This window comes from Anabrus simplex, chromosome 1 (genome assembly GCF_040414725.1).
Source record: "Anabrus simplex isolate iqAnaSimp1 chromosome 1, ASM4041472v1, whole genome shotgun sequence".
Lineage (NCBI taxonomy): Eukaryota > Metazoa > Arthropoda > Insecta > Orthoptera > Tettigoniidae > Anabrus > Anabrus simplex.
The window spans coordinates 1,181,607,218-1,181,621,664 of NC_090265.1; the positions used below are offsets into that span (position 1 = coordinate 1,181,607,218).

The following is a 14,447-nucleotide window of genomic DNA, read 5'->3' on the forward strand; positions in this document are numbered from 1 at the left end:
TGATATGATATTTATAAATACCCCTTGCTTTTATTTGTTTCAATTTTTGGCTGTGAAATATGGGCCAAACTATCAAATTCCAACCACGTAAATGACCTTGTAGTTAATGTAAAAATTTCTCTAACATTAAAATTAATTAATTAAAACTCCTTTAATTTACTTTTTTTTTTTTTTTTGCTAGGGGCTTTACGTCGCACCGACACAGATAGGTCTTATGGCGACGACGGGATAGGAAAGGCCTAGGAGTTGGAAGGAAGCGGCCGTGGCCTTAATTAAGGTACAGCCCCAGCATTTGCCTGGTGTGAAAATGGGAAACCACGGAAAACCATCTTCACGGCTGCCGATAGTGGGATTCGAACCAATTTACTTTTTGTATCACAGTTGAATGATATTAATGTTATTACTAACTTTTCCGCCTATCCTGCCATGTAACAACAATCTGCTTTAAAAATGCACAGGGCAGGTTACACCAAGCAAATCAATAATACCCAGTTAAGAGGTTAAATAAATTGTGACTTGATAAGCGAGTGAGGTTTCGCAATACGAGCGTCACGTGTACGTATGTTTCCATCTCTCCTGTGCCTTTGTTTTCCCCTCCCCCTGCCACTCTCTTTCCTGGGAAAGTGTGTGTAATCATTTCCCGCGCTGGATTTCAGTTGGCGTGCCTCACTCGCATAGTCAACACCGTACGAGTGTACATGTTTTGTTTTTGTCATCTGTGATATAACTGTTCTGCAACGATGGGCCCTGTGAACGAAAAGAAGGCTAAAAAGGAATTCAGTTGGAAGAAGGAGATGATTACAGTGGATGAATCTGTTCAATGACAATGCAATGTCACATTTTCGTGAAATCCTCAAAAAGAAGCAAAAGCAACAGTCATTGGATAGGTTCCTCGTTAAAGTTGCACGAAAAGAAAACACTTCCAATGAGCCAACTGATAGCAGTGATTCCGTTAGTGAAATTCATGCTACACAGTAACTCTTCTCATGTCATTTCTCGTCTTCCTCACACCAACAATGATTCTATTGTAAGATAAAGTGCAGTTTAATTGTTTTACGTTATATTTTGTTTTAGAAATGTTAAGCGAATAAACGTTTTTGTGTTGTGGACGAATCATCCGAGTTTCAATAATTTCTTATGGGAAAATTTGCTTTGATATACGAGCGATTTGGATTACGAGCATGTTGCCGGAATGAATTATGCTCGCAATCCAAGGTTCCACTGTATAAGCATCCTCAAATAAATAGTTCAACCTATATATCGATTCATTTACACCCCCCGCGCTAATTGGATTTTCCTAAAACAAAATAATACATGCTTTTTTAATTTTTAAAGAAAATTCCAAATACCATTTTTCATGTCTTTAAACTGTTAAGTTTTTGAGATGTAGATACACTCATTTTAAAAGGTCACCTCCCTTTCCCCCCCTTAGCGACGGAATACTGAAAAATCCTCCCGTAGTGAGCCCCTACATAGTAATATAAATGTATCCCCAAAATTTCATTTCTTTATGTCCAGTAGTTTTGGCTCAGCAATGATGAATCAGTCATTCAGTCAGTCAGGACATGTTATTTTATACATATAGACTAGCAAGATACATGCGCTTCGCTATGGTTTTAAAGGAAAGTTATTATTCAAAGCTCAAAGTTTTACATTTATGAGAGTCCACGGTCAGCTGAGCCTGTAAAATATGTCCTCAATTTGTAGGTCAAATGGTTTTGGAGGAATGATTACTTATTTTCTGATCTAACACTCATTTGAACACTACAGGAAAAACTTCGAACGTTTTAAACCAACCAGTGAACTTTTGATTTTGTACGTCGAACAGTAAAGGAGGTATGAATAAATTTTTAAGGGGTGAATGTATTTAAATATTTATTAACATCTAGGATATAGAAGACCACTCTTCATAAAAAATTAAGTTCGTGCCTGAAACGGTTTCGGAAGAATGGATATTGTGTTTTTGAGAGTCCTCCACCATCTAAACCCTTTAGGGGAGAAATGTTTTGAAGTATATAATATTTTACATCTAGGACATAAAAGAAGACCCTTCTCATAAAATTACAACTTTGTATACATACATACATACATACATACATACATACATACATACATACATTATCATTATAGACTGTTATGCCTTTCAGCGTTCAGTCCGCAAGGCTCTGCGAATTTACTAAACGTCGCCACAATCGTCGATTTGCAACTAGTGTTGTGGCCTCATTTAGTTCTGTACCTCTTATCTTTAAATCGTTAGAAACCGAGTCTAACCATCGTCATCTTGGTCTACCTCTACTTCTCTTACCCTCCATAACAGAATCCATTATTCTCCTAGGTAACCTATCCTCCTCCATTCGCCTCACATGACCCCACCACCGAAGCCGGTTTATGCGTACAGCTTCATCCATCAAGTTCATTCCTAAATTAGCCTTTATCTCCTCATTCCGAGTACCCTCCTGCCATTGTCCCCACCTGTTTGTACCAACAAGCATTCTTGCTACTTTCATGTCTGTTAGTTCTAACTTATGAATAAGATATCCTGAGTCCACACCACTTTCGCTCCCGTAAAGCAAAGTTGGTCTGAAAACAGACCGATGTAAAGATAGTTTCGTCTGGGAGCTGACTTCCTTCTTACAGAATACTGTTGATCACAGCTGCCAGCTCACTGCATTAGCTTTGCAACACCTTGATTCAATCTCACTTACTATATTACCATCCTGGGAGAACACACAACCTAAATACTTGAAATTATTGACCTGTTCTAGCTTTGTATCACCGATCTGACATTCAATTCTGTTGAATTTCTTACCTACTGACATCAATTTAGTTGTCGAGAGGCTAATTTTCATACCATACTCATTGCACCTATTTTCAAGTTTCACGATATTAGACTGTAGGCTTTTGGCACAATCTGCCATTAAGACCAAGTCGTCGGCATAGGCCAGACTGCTTACTACATTTCCACCTAACTGAATCCCTCCCTGCCATTTTATACCTTTCAGCAGATGATCCATGTAAACTATAAACAGCAGAGGTGAAAGATTACAGCCTTGTCTAACCCCTGTAAGTACCCTGAACCAAGAACTCATTCTGCCATCAATTCTCACTGAAGCCCAATTGTCAACATAAATGCCTTTGATTGCTTTTAATAATCTGCCTTTAATTCCATAGTCCCCCAGTATGGCGAACTTCTTTTCCCTCGGTACCTTGTCATATGCTTTCTCTAGATCTACGAAACATAAACACAACTGCCTATTCCTCTCGTAGCATTTTTCAATTACCTGGTGCATACTGAAAATCTGATCCTGACAGCCTCTCTGTGGTCTGAAACCACACTGGTTTTAATCCAGCTTCCTCTCAACGACTGATCACACCCTCCCTTCCAAGATGCCAGTGAATACTTTGCCTGGTATACTAATCAGTGAGATACCTCGATAGTTGTTGCAATCCTTCCTGTTCCCTTGCTTATAGATAGGTGCAATTACTGCTTTTGTCCAATCTGAAGGTACCTTACCAACACTCCATGCTAATTTTACTACTCTATGAAGCCATTTCATCCCTGCCTTCCCACTATACTTCACCATTTCAGGTCTAATTTCATCTATTCCTGCTGCTTTATGACAATGGAGTTTATTTACCATCCTTTCCACTTCCTCAAGCATAATTTCACCAACATCATTTTCCACCTCCCCATGAGCTTGGCTGTTCACAACACCACCAGGATGATTTCCTTTTACATTGAGAAGATGTTCAAAATATTCCCTCCACCTCTCCAGTGAGTCCCTGGGATCTATTATGAGTTCACCTGAATTACTTAAAACACTGTTCATTTCCTTTTTCCCTCCCTTCCTAAGATTCTTTATTACTGTCCAAAAAGGTTTCCCTGCTGCTTGACCTAGCCTTTCCAGGTTGTTACCAGAATCTTCCCATGACTTCTTTTTGGATTCAACAACTATTTGTTTCGCTCTGTTTCTTTCATCTACATACAACTCCCTGTCTGCCTTGGCCCTTGTTTGGAGCCATTTCTGATAAGCCTTCTTTTTACGTTTACAAGCTGCTCTCACTTCATCATTTCACCAAGATGTTTGCCTTTTCCCATCTTTACACACAGTTGTTCCTAGGCATTCCCTTGCTGTTTCTACTACAGCATCCCTGTATGCCACCCATTCACTTTCTATATCCTGAACCTGCTTACTGTCTACTGTTCGAAACTTCTCACTGATCATATCCATGTACTTCCGTCTAATTTCTTCGTCCTGGAGATTTTCTACCCTTATTCGTTTGCAGACAGATTTCACTTTCTCTACCCTAGGCCTAGAGATACTTAGTTCACTACAGATGATAGTGGTACTCGTACATTCCTAACAGATTTCCTGAATTCAAAGTCTGTTAAGATATAGTCTATTATGGATCTGGTACCCCTAGCCTCCCATATGTAGCGGTGAATAGCCTTATGCTTGAAGAATGTATTCGTAACAGCTAAACACATACTAGCACAGAAGTCCAGCAAACGCTTCCCATTCCCATTAGCTTCCATATCTTCCCCACATTTGCCAATCACCCTTTCGTATCCTTCAGTTCTATTCCCAACTCTCATTTGTAATTCAAAAGATTTTGGAGGAATGAATAATGTTGTTTATGGAAATAATCTCATTCAACACTTCAGGGGTGGAATGTTAAAAAATATTTCCTATTTCATACCTAGGATTTAAAATATACACTGCTATTTGGAATCTTGTCTTCGTATGTTAAACTGTTTTGGAGGAAGGAATGAATATATTTGTTTTTGGATCTTAACCCCCATTTAACTCTCTGAGTGATTAAATTTGTTTCAAACCTTTTGTTATTTAACACCTACTGCAGAAAATCATTTTAAATTTTAACTTCATAATTCAAACAATTTCATTTAAATGCATATTTTTGACATCATCCCCCCCCCCACACACACACACAGTCAAAACCCCCCTTAGAGGTTTTAAGTCCACTTATTTGTATCCTCATAAAAAATAATTCAATCCCTTTTACACCCCCTTAAGTTGATTCCAAACCCCTACATATTTATTTTTAAAGCATATTCCAAATACCAATTTTCTTGACCTAACATCCTTCATTTTTGAGATATAAGTATCTTCAAACAAAGAATTCAACTCATTTTTCAATTAATTTATTCCCCCTTCCCCTTAATTGGATTTTCCAAAAACAAAAGCATACATATTTCTTTATTTTTAAAGGAAATTCCAAATACAAATTTCATGTCTGTAACATCTTCAGTTTTTAAGATATAAGTATCCTCAAAAAAAGAATTCAACCCCCTTTTCAGTCCTTTCAGCCACCCCCACTCCTTAAGTGGTTTTTCTGAAACAAATAATACATGTTACTTTATTTTTAAAAGAGATTAAAAATACCAATTTTCACATCTGTAATATGTTCAGTTTTTGAGATATATTGTAGATAGGCTCATTTTAAAAATTCACCCTAACACTTTCCTTTAAGTGGTTTTTCAGAAACCAAACAATGCATGTTTCTTTACTTTTACAGGAGATTCCAAATACCAATTTTCACATCTGTAACATCTTCAGTATTTGATATATAAGTATCCTCATGAAAGAAATTCAACACTTTCTTCACTTCTTTTCACCCACCCCACCACCTTAAATGGATTTTACAATGAGAAGATACGTGTTTCATTATTTTTAAAGAAGATTTCAAACACAAATTTTCATGTCTACAACATCTTCAGTGTTTGAGATTTAAGTATCCTAATAAAAATAATTCAACCCCCTTTTTCGGTCATTTTACCCCCCTTAAATGTGTTTTCTGAAAAAATAAAGTGTTACTTTATTTTTAAAAGAGATTCAAAATACCAATTTTCATGTCTGTAATATCTTCAGTTTTGGAGATATACTGTAGATATGTTCATTTTAAACATTCACCCCCTCTAACACTTCCCCTTAAGTGGATTTTCAGAAAATGAATTATGCGTGTTCCTTTACTTTCACAGGAGATTCCAAATACCAATTTTCACGTCTGTAACGTGTTATGTTTTTGAGGTGTATTGTAGATATACTTGTTCTAAAAATTCACCCCTTTGTCACTCCTGTTCACCCTCTCTTTAGTAATTTTCCAAAAACAAAAACAAAAAATGTTTCTTTATTTTTAAAGGAGAATCCAAATAACAATATTCATGTCTTTAAAATGTTCATTTTTTGAGATATAGATACTCATTTTAAAAATTAACCCCCCTTTTTCACCCCCTTAGCGGCAGAATATTCAAAAATCTTCCCTCAGTGAGCACCTACATAATGTATCCTCAAATTTTTATTTCTTTATGTCCAGCAGTTTTGGCTCTGCAATGATGAATTAGTCTGTCAGTCAGTCAGGACATCTTATATATATAGACTAGCAAGATACCCATGCTTCGCTACGGTATTATACTAAAATTTATAATTGAATACCTATCTGACAGCAAAATTCCTCCCATTTTTCAATCTTTCTTTCCAGCAATTGATTTCGTACTTTCTGGGCTAGCTCCAGGTATTCCACCTGGTCAGTTGGGTCCCTAAATCTTTGCCATCTTTTCTTATAAGCATTTTTAATATGGATCAAATCCTTGAGGAGATCCGATGTGGTGTCGTCTTGGGTGTCTTGGCGGTACTGAATCCAAGGCCGAACAGCATTCGTAGTCATTACCCGGTCAGGACCCGTTTCCAGTGCAGTCCGCACATTTTGATGACGGTCCAGAACATCATTATTATTATTATTATTATTATTATTATTATTATTATTATTATTAGAGCCTCTGTGGCTTAGGCGGCAGCATGCCGGCCTCTCACTGCTGGGTTCCATGGCTCAAATCCCGGTCAATCCATGTGAGATTTATGCTGAACAAAGTGGAGGCGGGACAGCTATTTCTCCGGGTTCTCTGGTTTTCCCTATCATATTCCAATCCAGCAACACTCTCCAATATAGTTTCATTTCATCTGTCATTCATTAATCATTGTCCCTGAGGAGTGTGACAGGCTTTGGCAGCCGGCACAATTCCTATCCTCACCGCTAGATGGGGCTTCATTCATAGCATTCCTGACCCAGTCAAATGACAAATGACTGTTAACAGGCTGTGGATTTTCATTTTCATTATTATTATTATTATTATTATTATTATTATTATTATTATTATTGATGTTCTGGACCCCGCAGCAAGATGCAAGACCGCTACTTGGTGGTAAATTACATCTGCTGCCATTGTCATTGCTGACAATGTGACAAGCACCATTGTCTCGCGAAGGCAAGTATGTGGGATTTCACCTTATTATAGAGGTGAACAATTGCATGGTCAATATCATTCCTATCGTTCATTTCAAATGTGTTTAAATTTTTATTTATATGCCAGGAGAATCTACTGTAATCTAACTTTAAGTTCTCCAAAGGAAAAGATGACTCTTGAATACGAACCCAAGAAAGATTAAAAATGATCGGTTTATGATCAAAATCAAGTACATTATGAACAGTAAAATCAATTGGTCTCAACTCCTTTTTCACCCCAATGCCGTTAAGTTGATTCCCCCCCCCCCCCCCACACACACACACACACACAAAAATACAGTGTGTTTCTTTATGTTTAAAGGAGATTCTAAATACCAATGTTCACGTCTGTTACCTTCAGTTTTGAGATGTAAGTATCCCCATAAAAAGAATTCACTTTTTTCCACTTCCTTTCACTCCCCTCCACCACTAAGTGTATTTTCTGGAAAAAATACTTGTTTCTTTATTAGTAAAGAATCTAAATACCAATTGTCACGACTGTAACATCTTCAGTTTTTAAGATATGTGTCCTCATAAAAGGATTTCACTTCCTTATCATTCCTGCCCCCCAAGATGATTTTCCCTCCAAAATGCATTTTTCTTTGTTTTCAAAGGAGTTCCGAATACCAATTTTCACGTCTGTAACAACTTTAGTTTTTATTAGATGTAAGTATCCTCATACAATTAATTCAATTAATTTTTCAATTCCTTCAGCCCTCTTCACTGGATTTTCCGAAATCAAAGGAATACGTATTTCTTTACTTTTAAAGCAGATTCCAAATACCAATTTTCACATCTGCAACATCTTTCGTTTTTGAGATAATAGTTATCTTCATACAAATCATTCAACTAATTTTTCAATTCCCCCCCCCCCCCCCCAAGTGGATTTCCAAAAACAAAAATATATGTTTTTTTTTTTTTAAGGAGATTCCAAATACCAAATTTCACATCTGTAACATCTTCAGTGGAGGCCACTGCGTAGGCTACTTGGAGCCTTTCGTCACTTAAGATGATATTTATGCACAAAAGAATTAGGCTTTATTGTTCTTACAATATATTATATAATATTACATAAAGAATTTATATGCCGTAATATGTAGTCAGTCATGTTCGTTGATCTTTCGTTTTAGATGATGTTAGCCCGGCTAACACGGCAAACATAGACCCATCATATCACGGTATACACTAGCCATGCATCTTGGTAGGTGTGCTATTTACCAACTGATGAGCCCAACTTAGCACATTGGGGTGAAACATTGGCAACCAGGAATGAGTTAGCTGAAAAATTTATAATATCCAATAATGGACCAACTATATTAGTATCATTAAACAAAGAGCCACCGCACCTGGTCTACAGCAACTACAAGTCAACGATATATTCCTGACTAAGGTTTTATTTACAGGTGAAGCTTCATTTACAAACTTTGTACAAGTTAATCTTCTCAACAACATGCTCCACTTGTCAGTTGAAAATCAACAGTACTGATGGAAATGGATAAACAAAGGCATTAGTCTCAAAACGTGTGGTACTGGTACAGTCTTTCAAATAATCAAATAAATGGTTCCTATTTCATTAGCAGGACATTAAATAGATGTAAGAATTTCAATTCTTAACAGAAGTACTGCCACAATTATTGGAAGACATTCCACAGAACATCCAGGTGGTACCAACAAGATGGCTGCCCTGCCCATTCTGCATGAAGAATTATAGAGATCTTTAACAGGACATTTGAAAGTCATTGGATTTGTCAGTCTGGACACACAAAATGACCTCCTCCTACTACACCTCCTGATACCAATTAGTAGCCATAGCCAGAAAGTAGCAGGAAGAATGGTCATAAAAGATTGATCTACATTGTAAAAAAAAAAAAAAAAAAAAGGCCACAATAACAACTTGCAGATATATGAATTTGCAGGAATACTTACATAATTCTTCCCGATCAAGTGAACGTGAGCCTCCTCCAAACAAACCCTTGAAGAAGCTCTCCTTTGGGGGTTCAGGCATGTCATGTGGGAGAAAAAGTTCACCCACCATCTCTTGTAAGCTCAAGCTGCAGAAATAGACAGACTGATTAAATATAACACTTGAGAAACAAAGACCTCTCCTGATAAATAATGTAGCAGACATTCAAATTCATTCTAATCAACACTAAGGTATGTATATGTATGAAAATACACAAAAATGTTAAGTAAGATTTTTCTCTTTCTACAAAATTTCTATAATTAAAACAATAAGTTAGTGTACCAAGAAGTACTGACAAGCTCTGGAAACATTAAAGACCACATAACATGAAGATTCAAACAAACAAACAAATCCATCTGTCTATCTATATAATAGAGTAAAATCAAATTAACCATGTGTGTGCATATTGATTTTGGCAAAGTTTTCTTATAGTTATCTGTTTCGGGCGTAGCAATGAACATCTACAGATTTTTTAGCTTTGGTGTCTGTCTGATTTCTAATAACTGGAAAACTACCAGACATACTTCAACCAAACTTCATATTTAGAATCCACCTAACCAAAGGTAGGATTTAGGATTCATACCATTTCAAAATACCTGAATGGACTGGGGTTTAATAGGAAGACCAAAACCAACAAAATATTCATGACAAGCTTTAAATGGAAATTTATTTCTAAAACCTTTTTCTCCTGTACACTTTTTCGATATGAGGAATAATAAGAGAGAGATTATTAAAGGAATATTTTACAGTCTGTCAGTCCTGTGAAGTATGGTAACATGCCTCTTACCCGGAGACCCTGGATTGGATTCCTGGCCAGGTCATGGATTTTTACCTGGATCAGAGGGCTGGTCCGAAGTCCACAGCCTACAATTGAAGAGCTATTTGATGATGAGATAGTGGCGCTGGTCTAGAAATAAGAATAACAGACAAGAGGATTTGTCAAGCTGACCATGGAACACCTCATAATCTGCAGGCCTTTTGGCTCATTAGAATAGGCCAAGGCCTTTTGAGGCTGTTGTGCCATAGGTTTTGATTTGTTTTACAGTCTAAATCTTAATGGCAGAGTGAACATTTGAACTCAATTACATTGTCTGCATGTTTTCAGTTGGTTGCACCAATTCCAGTGTTTGCCAGCCACTGCATCGCTTGGAAGTGAAACACTATTGTGCAAGAGCTCCTAATTTGTTCTGTGACACTCTAAGACTGATGTTCTTACGGTACTGTTTTCTGAGCATTTTCTGTACTTCTTCGGTTAAGGCCCTTATTCACCATACTATTCAGAGGCCTGGAGTTCAAATCTTGATGCCTACACCAGCCGCCGTCAACATGGTAATTCCATGTAGTTCCCCCCCATATTCCAGGGAAATGCTTGGGTAATTCCTCATTTCGAGTACCAAAGTACCTATCCTAGCCCTACGCCCAAATAATGACAGCAGGCATGACTCAGTGAGCAAAGACAGCACCAGTCAACTTGCTGAGCTGCAGACAGTGAAGAGCAGAGGAATACCAGGCTGATGGATCAAAGTCAGCGGCAGGCTGTATTCTGTTCTCCAGCTGATCCATTACATTTGTGGGACAAGTACAGGGAAAGCATGGCTGAGAACTTTCGAAGAGTCACCACCTGCCACAGACACTATGGGAATGCAGAACATAAATGCAGAAAATGAATGTCTTCAATCAATGTAAGACACTGCTTCATCGGTAGGTGGTCAGCAATTGATTCATTACTGTCTTCCTGCTCCTGATAAAGTGCAAAAGCTTAAACTTATATCATCTTAGAGAAACGAGCTACTGCAGGAATAGCATTGCAAACAACATTCTCTTTAATGAACCAAAACTGACTGCTTAATTAATTTACTGAGAGGTATTTTTATTGTGTCGGAGCAAAGAGTAGCAAAATGTTTTTCACTGATTCCCCTGGTGACACTGACAACACGTTCCAATCAGTTTGTTATTAGAACTCACAGGAGATGGCAAGATTGGTGTCGCAATTGCATCCTCCGAATTGCCATTCTTCTATTGGGAGGTACGACAGCACATTCTATGCTTAAAGTGCCCACTGATCTGCATAACACTGAGTTTTGCAGGTCTGTGTATTGATTATATGCGATGACTGCACAATGGCACACAAAAGATTTGCAGTTGAAACATATTTTCTGGTGGAGTAAATTCTATTCTCTGGTGACTTTTGATAGATTTTGCCTGTTTTTACCTGAGGAACCCGAGCAGGTGAAGTTAATGGCTCTATGAAAAGATCAATTCTATGATCATTTATTCATAAACACTCACTCACTTGAAATGTGAAAGTTAATCTTGGAGGCAAGCAAGCCGAACAGTGCACGATTTTCCTCCTCTCTACTGGCAAGGGGATGATGGGAATTTGTACATCACTTCCGAGTTTCGGTGAAGTCATCAACAAAGTATATCCCAGTACTCAAGAAATAAGCCTGCAATTGGCTGAACGGCTCTGAGAGGAAGCAATACTAACTCTGACCAACAACGAAGCCAAAGCTATCAATGGGATCATGATGAATAGACTTCGAGCACAGGCAGTGATATATATGATGGTGAACTGAGTTGTCAATCAGGAAGACGTGGTGGACTATCATGTTGAATTCCTCACTTCTATCACAGCCTCTGGGATGCCAGTGCATATTATAACTCTGACAATAGGAGCGCCCATCATGCTTCACAAAAATCAGTCCCCTCCAAAACTTTGCAATGGCACTAGGCTATAACTAATGGCATTGTACAGGCATGTGATTGAGGCAGTTATAATCATTGATTGTGGCAAAGGAGAGTCCATGTTCATATCAAGAATTCCACTGATTTTCTATGAACTACCCATTCCAGTTCAAGTGTATTCAGTTCCCCATCAGTCCACGCTTTGCGATGACTATCAACAAGTCACAGGGTCAGACTCTGAAAGTTGCTGGAGTTGACCTCAGGTCACGCTGCTTCTCGCACGGACAACTATACATCGCATGCTCCCATGTTAGTAGCAGTAAATCACCATTCTTTGTGCTCATAGTAACAGAATAACAAATATGGTGTGCAAAGACGCAGTAGATTAAATGACTGCCTCCAAGTAGCTCAAATATACTGTAGAATTGGTCTCAAATGCTCCTTAACTGCAGTAAGCATAAATATTGAGGGTAATATGAGAAACAGTATTAAAGTGAAATTTATTTCCATTCAGACAAACACAATCTATACTACGAAGGCCATCCGGAAAGTGGTACCCGTTTGTGCAATAAAGACACAGGAGTAAATATTAACAAATATACCCATTTTTATTGGAAAGAGCATACTTTACACTACTTCTCCATATAATCTCTAAGCAAATTTAGGTATTTGTCATAACGTGGGATGAGTTTTTGTATTCCAGCGTCATAGTCCTCTGCCGCCAGCGTATTGAGATACATAGTCAGGGCTTGTTTAAGTTCTTCATCGCTGTCAAATCTTTTTCCCACCAGAAAGTCTTTACGCTTCGTAAAGAGATGAAAATCCGAAGAGGCCAAGTCCAGGCTAAACGGAGGATGATCGAAGGTTTCCCATTTGAATTGCTGCAAAAGTTGTTGTGTTATTGCAGCTGCACGAGGCCTGGCATTGTCATGAAGGAGAATGACACCTGTAGACAATAGACCTCACCGTCGATTTTGTATTGCCCTCCGTAATTTCTTTAATGTTCCAAATATGCATTAGCATTAATTGTGTCTCCACAGACCATAAAATCAATGAGCAGTACACCTCAGCGACCTCAGAAAACAGTTGCCAAGAGTTTCCTGGTGGACAGAACTGTCTTGAATTTTTTTGGTTTGGTTGGTGAATGAGCACGATGCCACTACATTGACTGTCGTTTACCCTCAGGTGATGCATAACAAACCCATGTTTCGTCCCCAGTAATGATGCGAGTCAGGAAAGAGTCTCCTTCATCGGAATAACATCCCAGAAACATCAGTGCTGCACCCATACGCTTGGTTTTGTGCTCCTCTGTAAGCATGTGAGGGACCCACCTTGCACAGATTTTTGAATAATGCAGATGGTCTTTGACAATTTCATGAACAATTGTTTGAGACACATTAGGAAAAGGTTCACAGAGTTCATCAATTGTGACGCGCCGATCGTTCCTCACGCATTCGCCTACTGCGCTCAGCAGTTGGTCTGTAATGACAGATGGTCTCCCTGAACGCTCCTTGTCGTGTGTATTCCCCCTCCCCAGGTTGAAGTTGCGACATCAGCGCCAAACAGATGACTTGTCCATTACATTGTCTCCATACACCTCCGTTAATTGGCGATGAATATCACAAGGTCGAACGTTTCGTGCATTAAGAAATTAAATTACGGCCCACACTTCACAACTGGCGGGGTTTTCAATTTGTTTAAACATTTTAAACAATTACAGACACAACACAGGCAATGCTAACATCATGCAACCTCGCACAGAGCAGGCAGGCAAGCCACTGACACGGTCTGACCTTGACCAGCGGCTACCCGATTCGTCAGCGCTTCATACGGCGCTAACGGGTACTACTTTTCGGATGGCCCTCGTAATATATACCCTAGAAGGTGAAGTGCAATGACAGGGTTGTCATAACCTAAAAGTCCAAAACCAGGACATGGTTACAACTAAATGGTCCAAAACCAGGACAATTTACTTATTAGTATGGCTGATATAAGGAGCATTTTTCATAAGAAAATAATATTAATAGGTTTGTATCAACTTCATTTCATGAGGAGAACCTGCATTAAAACAAAAATATGTACTTAAAATGCACTAACCATTTACATACCACTGGTACTTATCAAACAGTATTAACTATCGCATATCACCAAAGTGACTGGCCATTCAAATATTGCTGCAGTGATAGCATAGAGCAAAATATAGCTTCATATCAAAGATATACCTTTGTTCATGACAAATTTGAACAATTATTATGGCATTCTTAAGACAAGGTTCAATCTAGACCACTTAACTCTTTCACTACCAGCTGCCTGAGCAGCTTGCCACTGCTGGGGCCCAGCCATTTTTATAGAGCCGCTTGCTTGACTGCTGAGTTCTACATTAGTGCATATTAAAGAAATCATTACTGGAAAAATATTTACGAAAGACATATCTTGTTTTCCTCACTGTTTTTATTTACACCCATACGTACGTCAATTATTGGAGCCGATGGGCAAC

The 14,447-nt window shown here is 38.3% G+C and overlaps 1 protein-coding gene across 2 annotated transcripts in view; it reads right to left on the bottom strand.

The window, feature by feature from the left end:
- The window catches only part of Tomosyn (syntaxin-binding protein tomosyn), a 1,160,105-nt gene that overhangs the window by 42,350 nt on the left and 1,103,308 nt on the right, over nucleotides 1-14,447 (bottom strand). For both annotated transcript variants that reach the window (XM_067137527.2, XM_067137528.2), the window contains one exon: nucleotides 9,229-9,353. In XM_067137527.2, coding sequence (XP_066993628.2) covers nucleotides 9,229-9,353 — 125 coding nt within the window. The remainder of the gene's footprint in view (nucleotides 1-9,228; nucleotides 9,354-14,447) is intronic.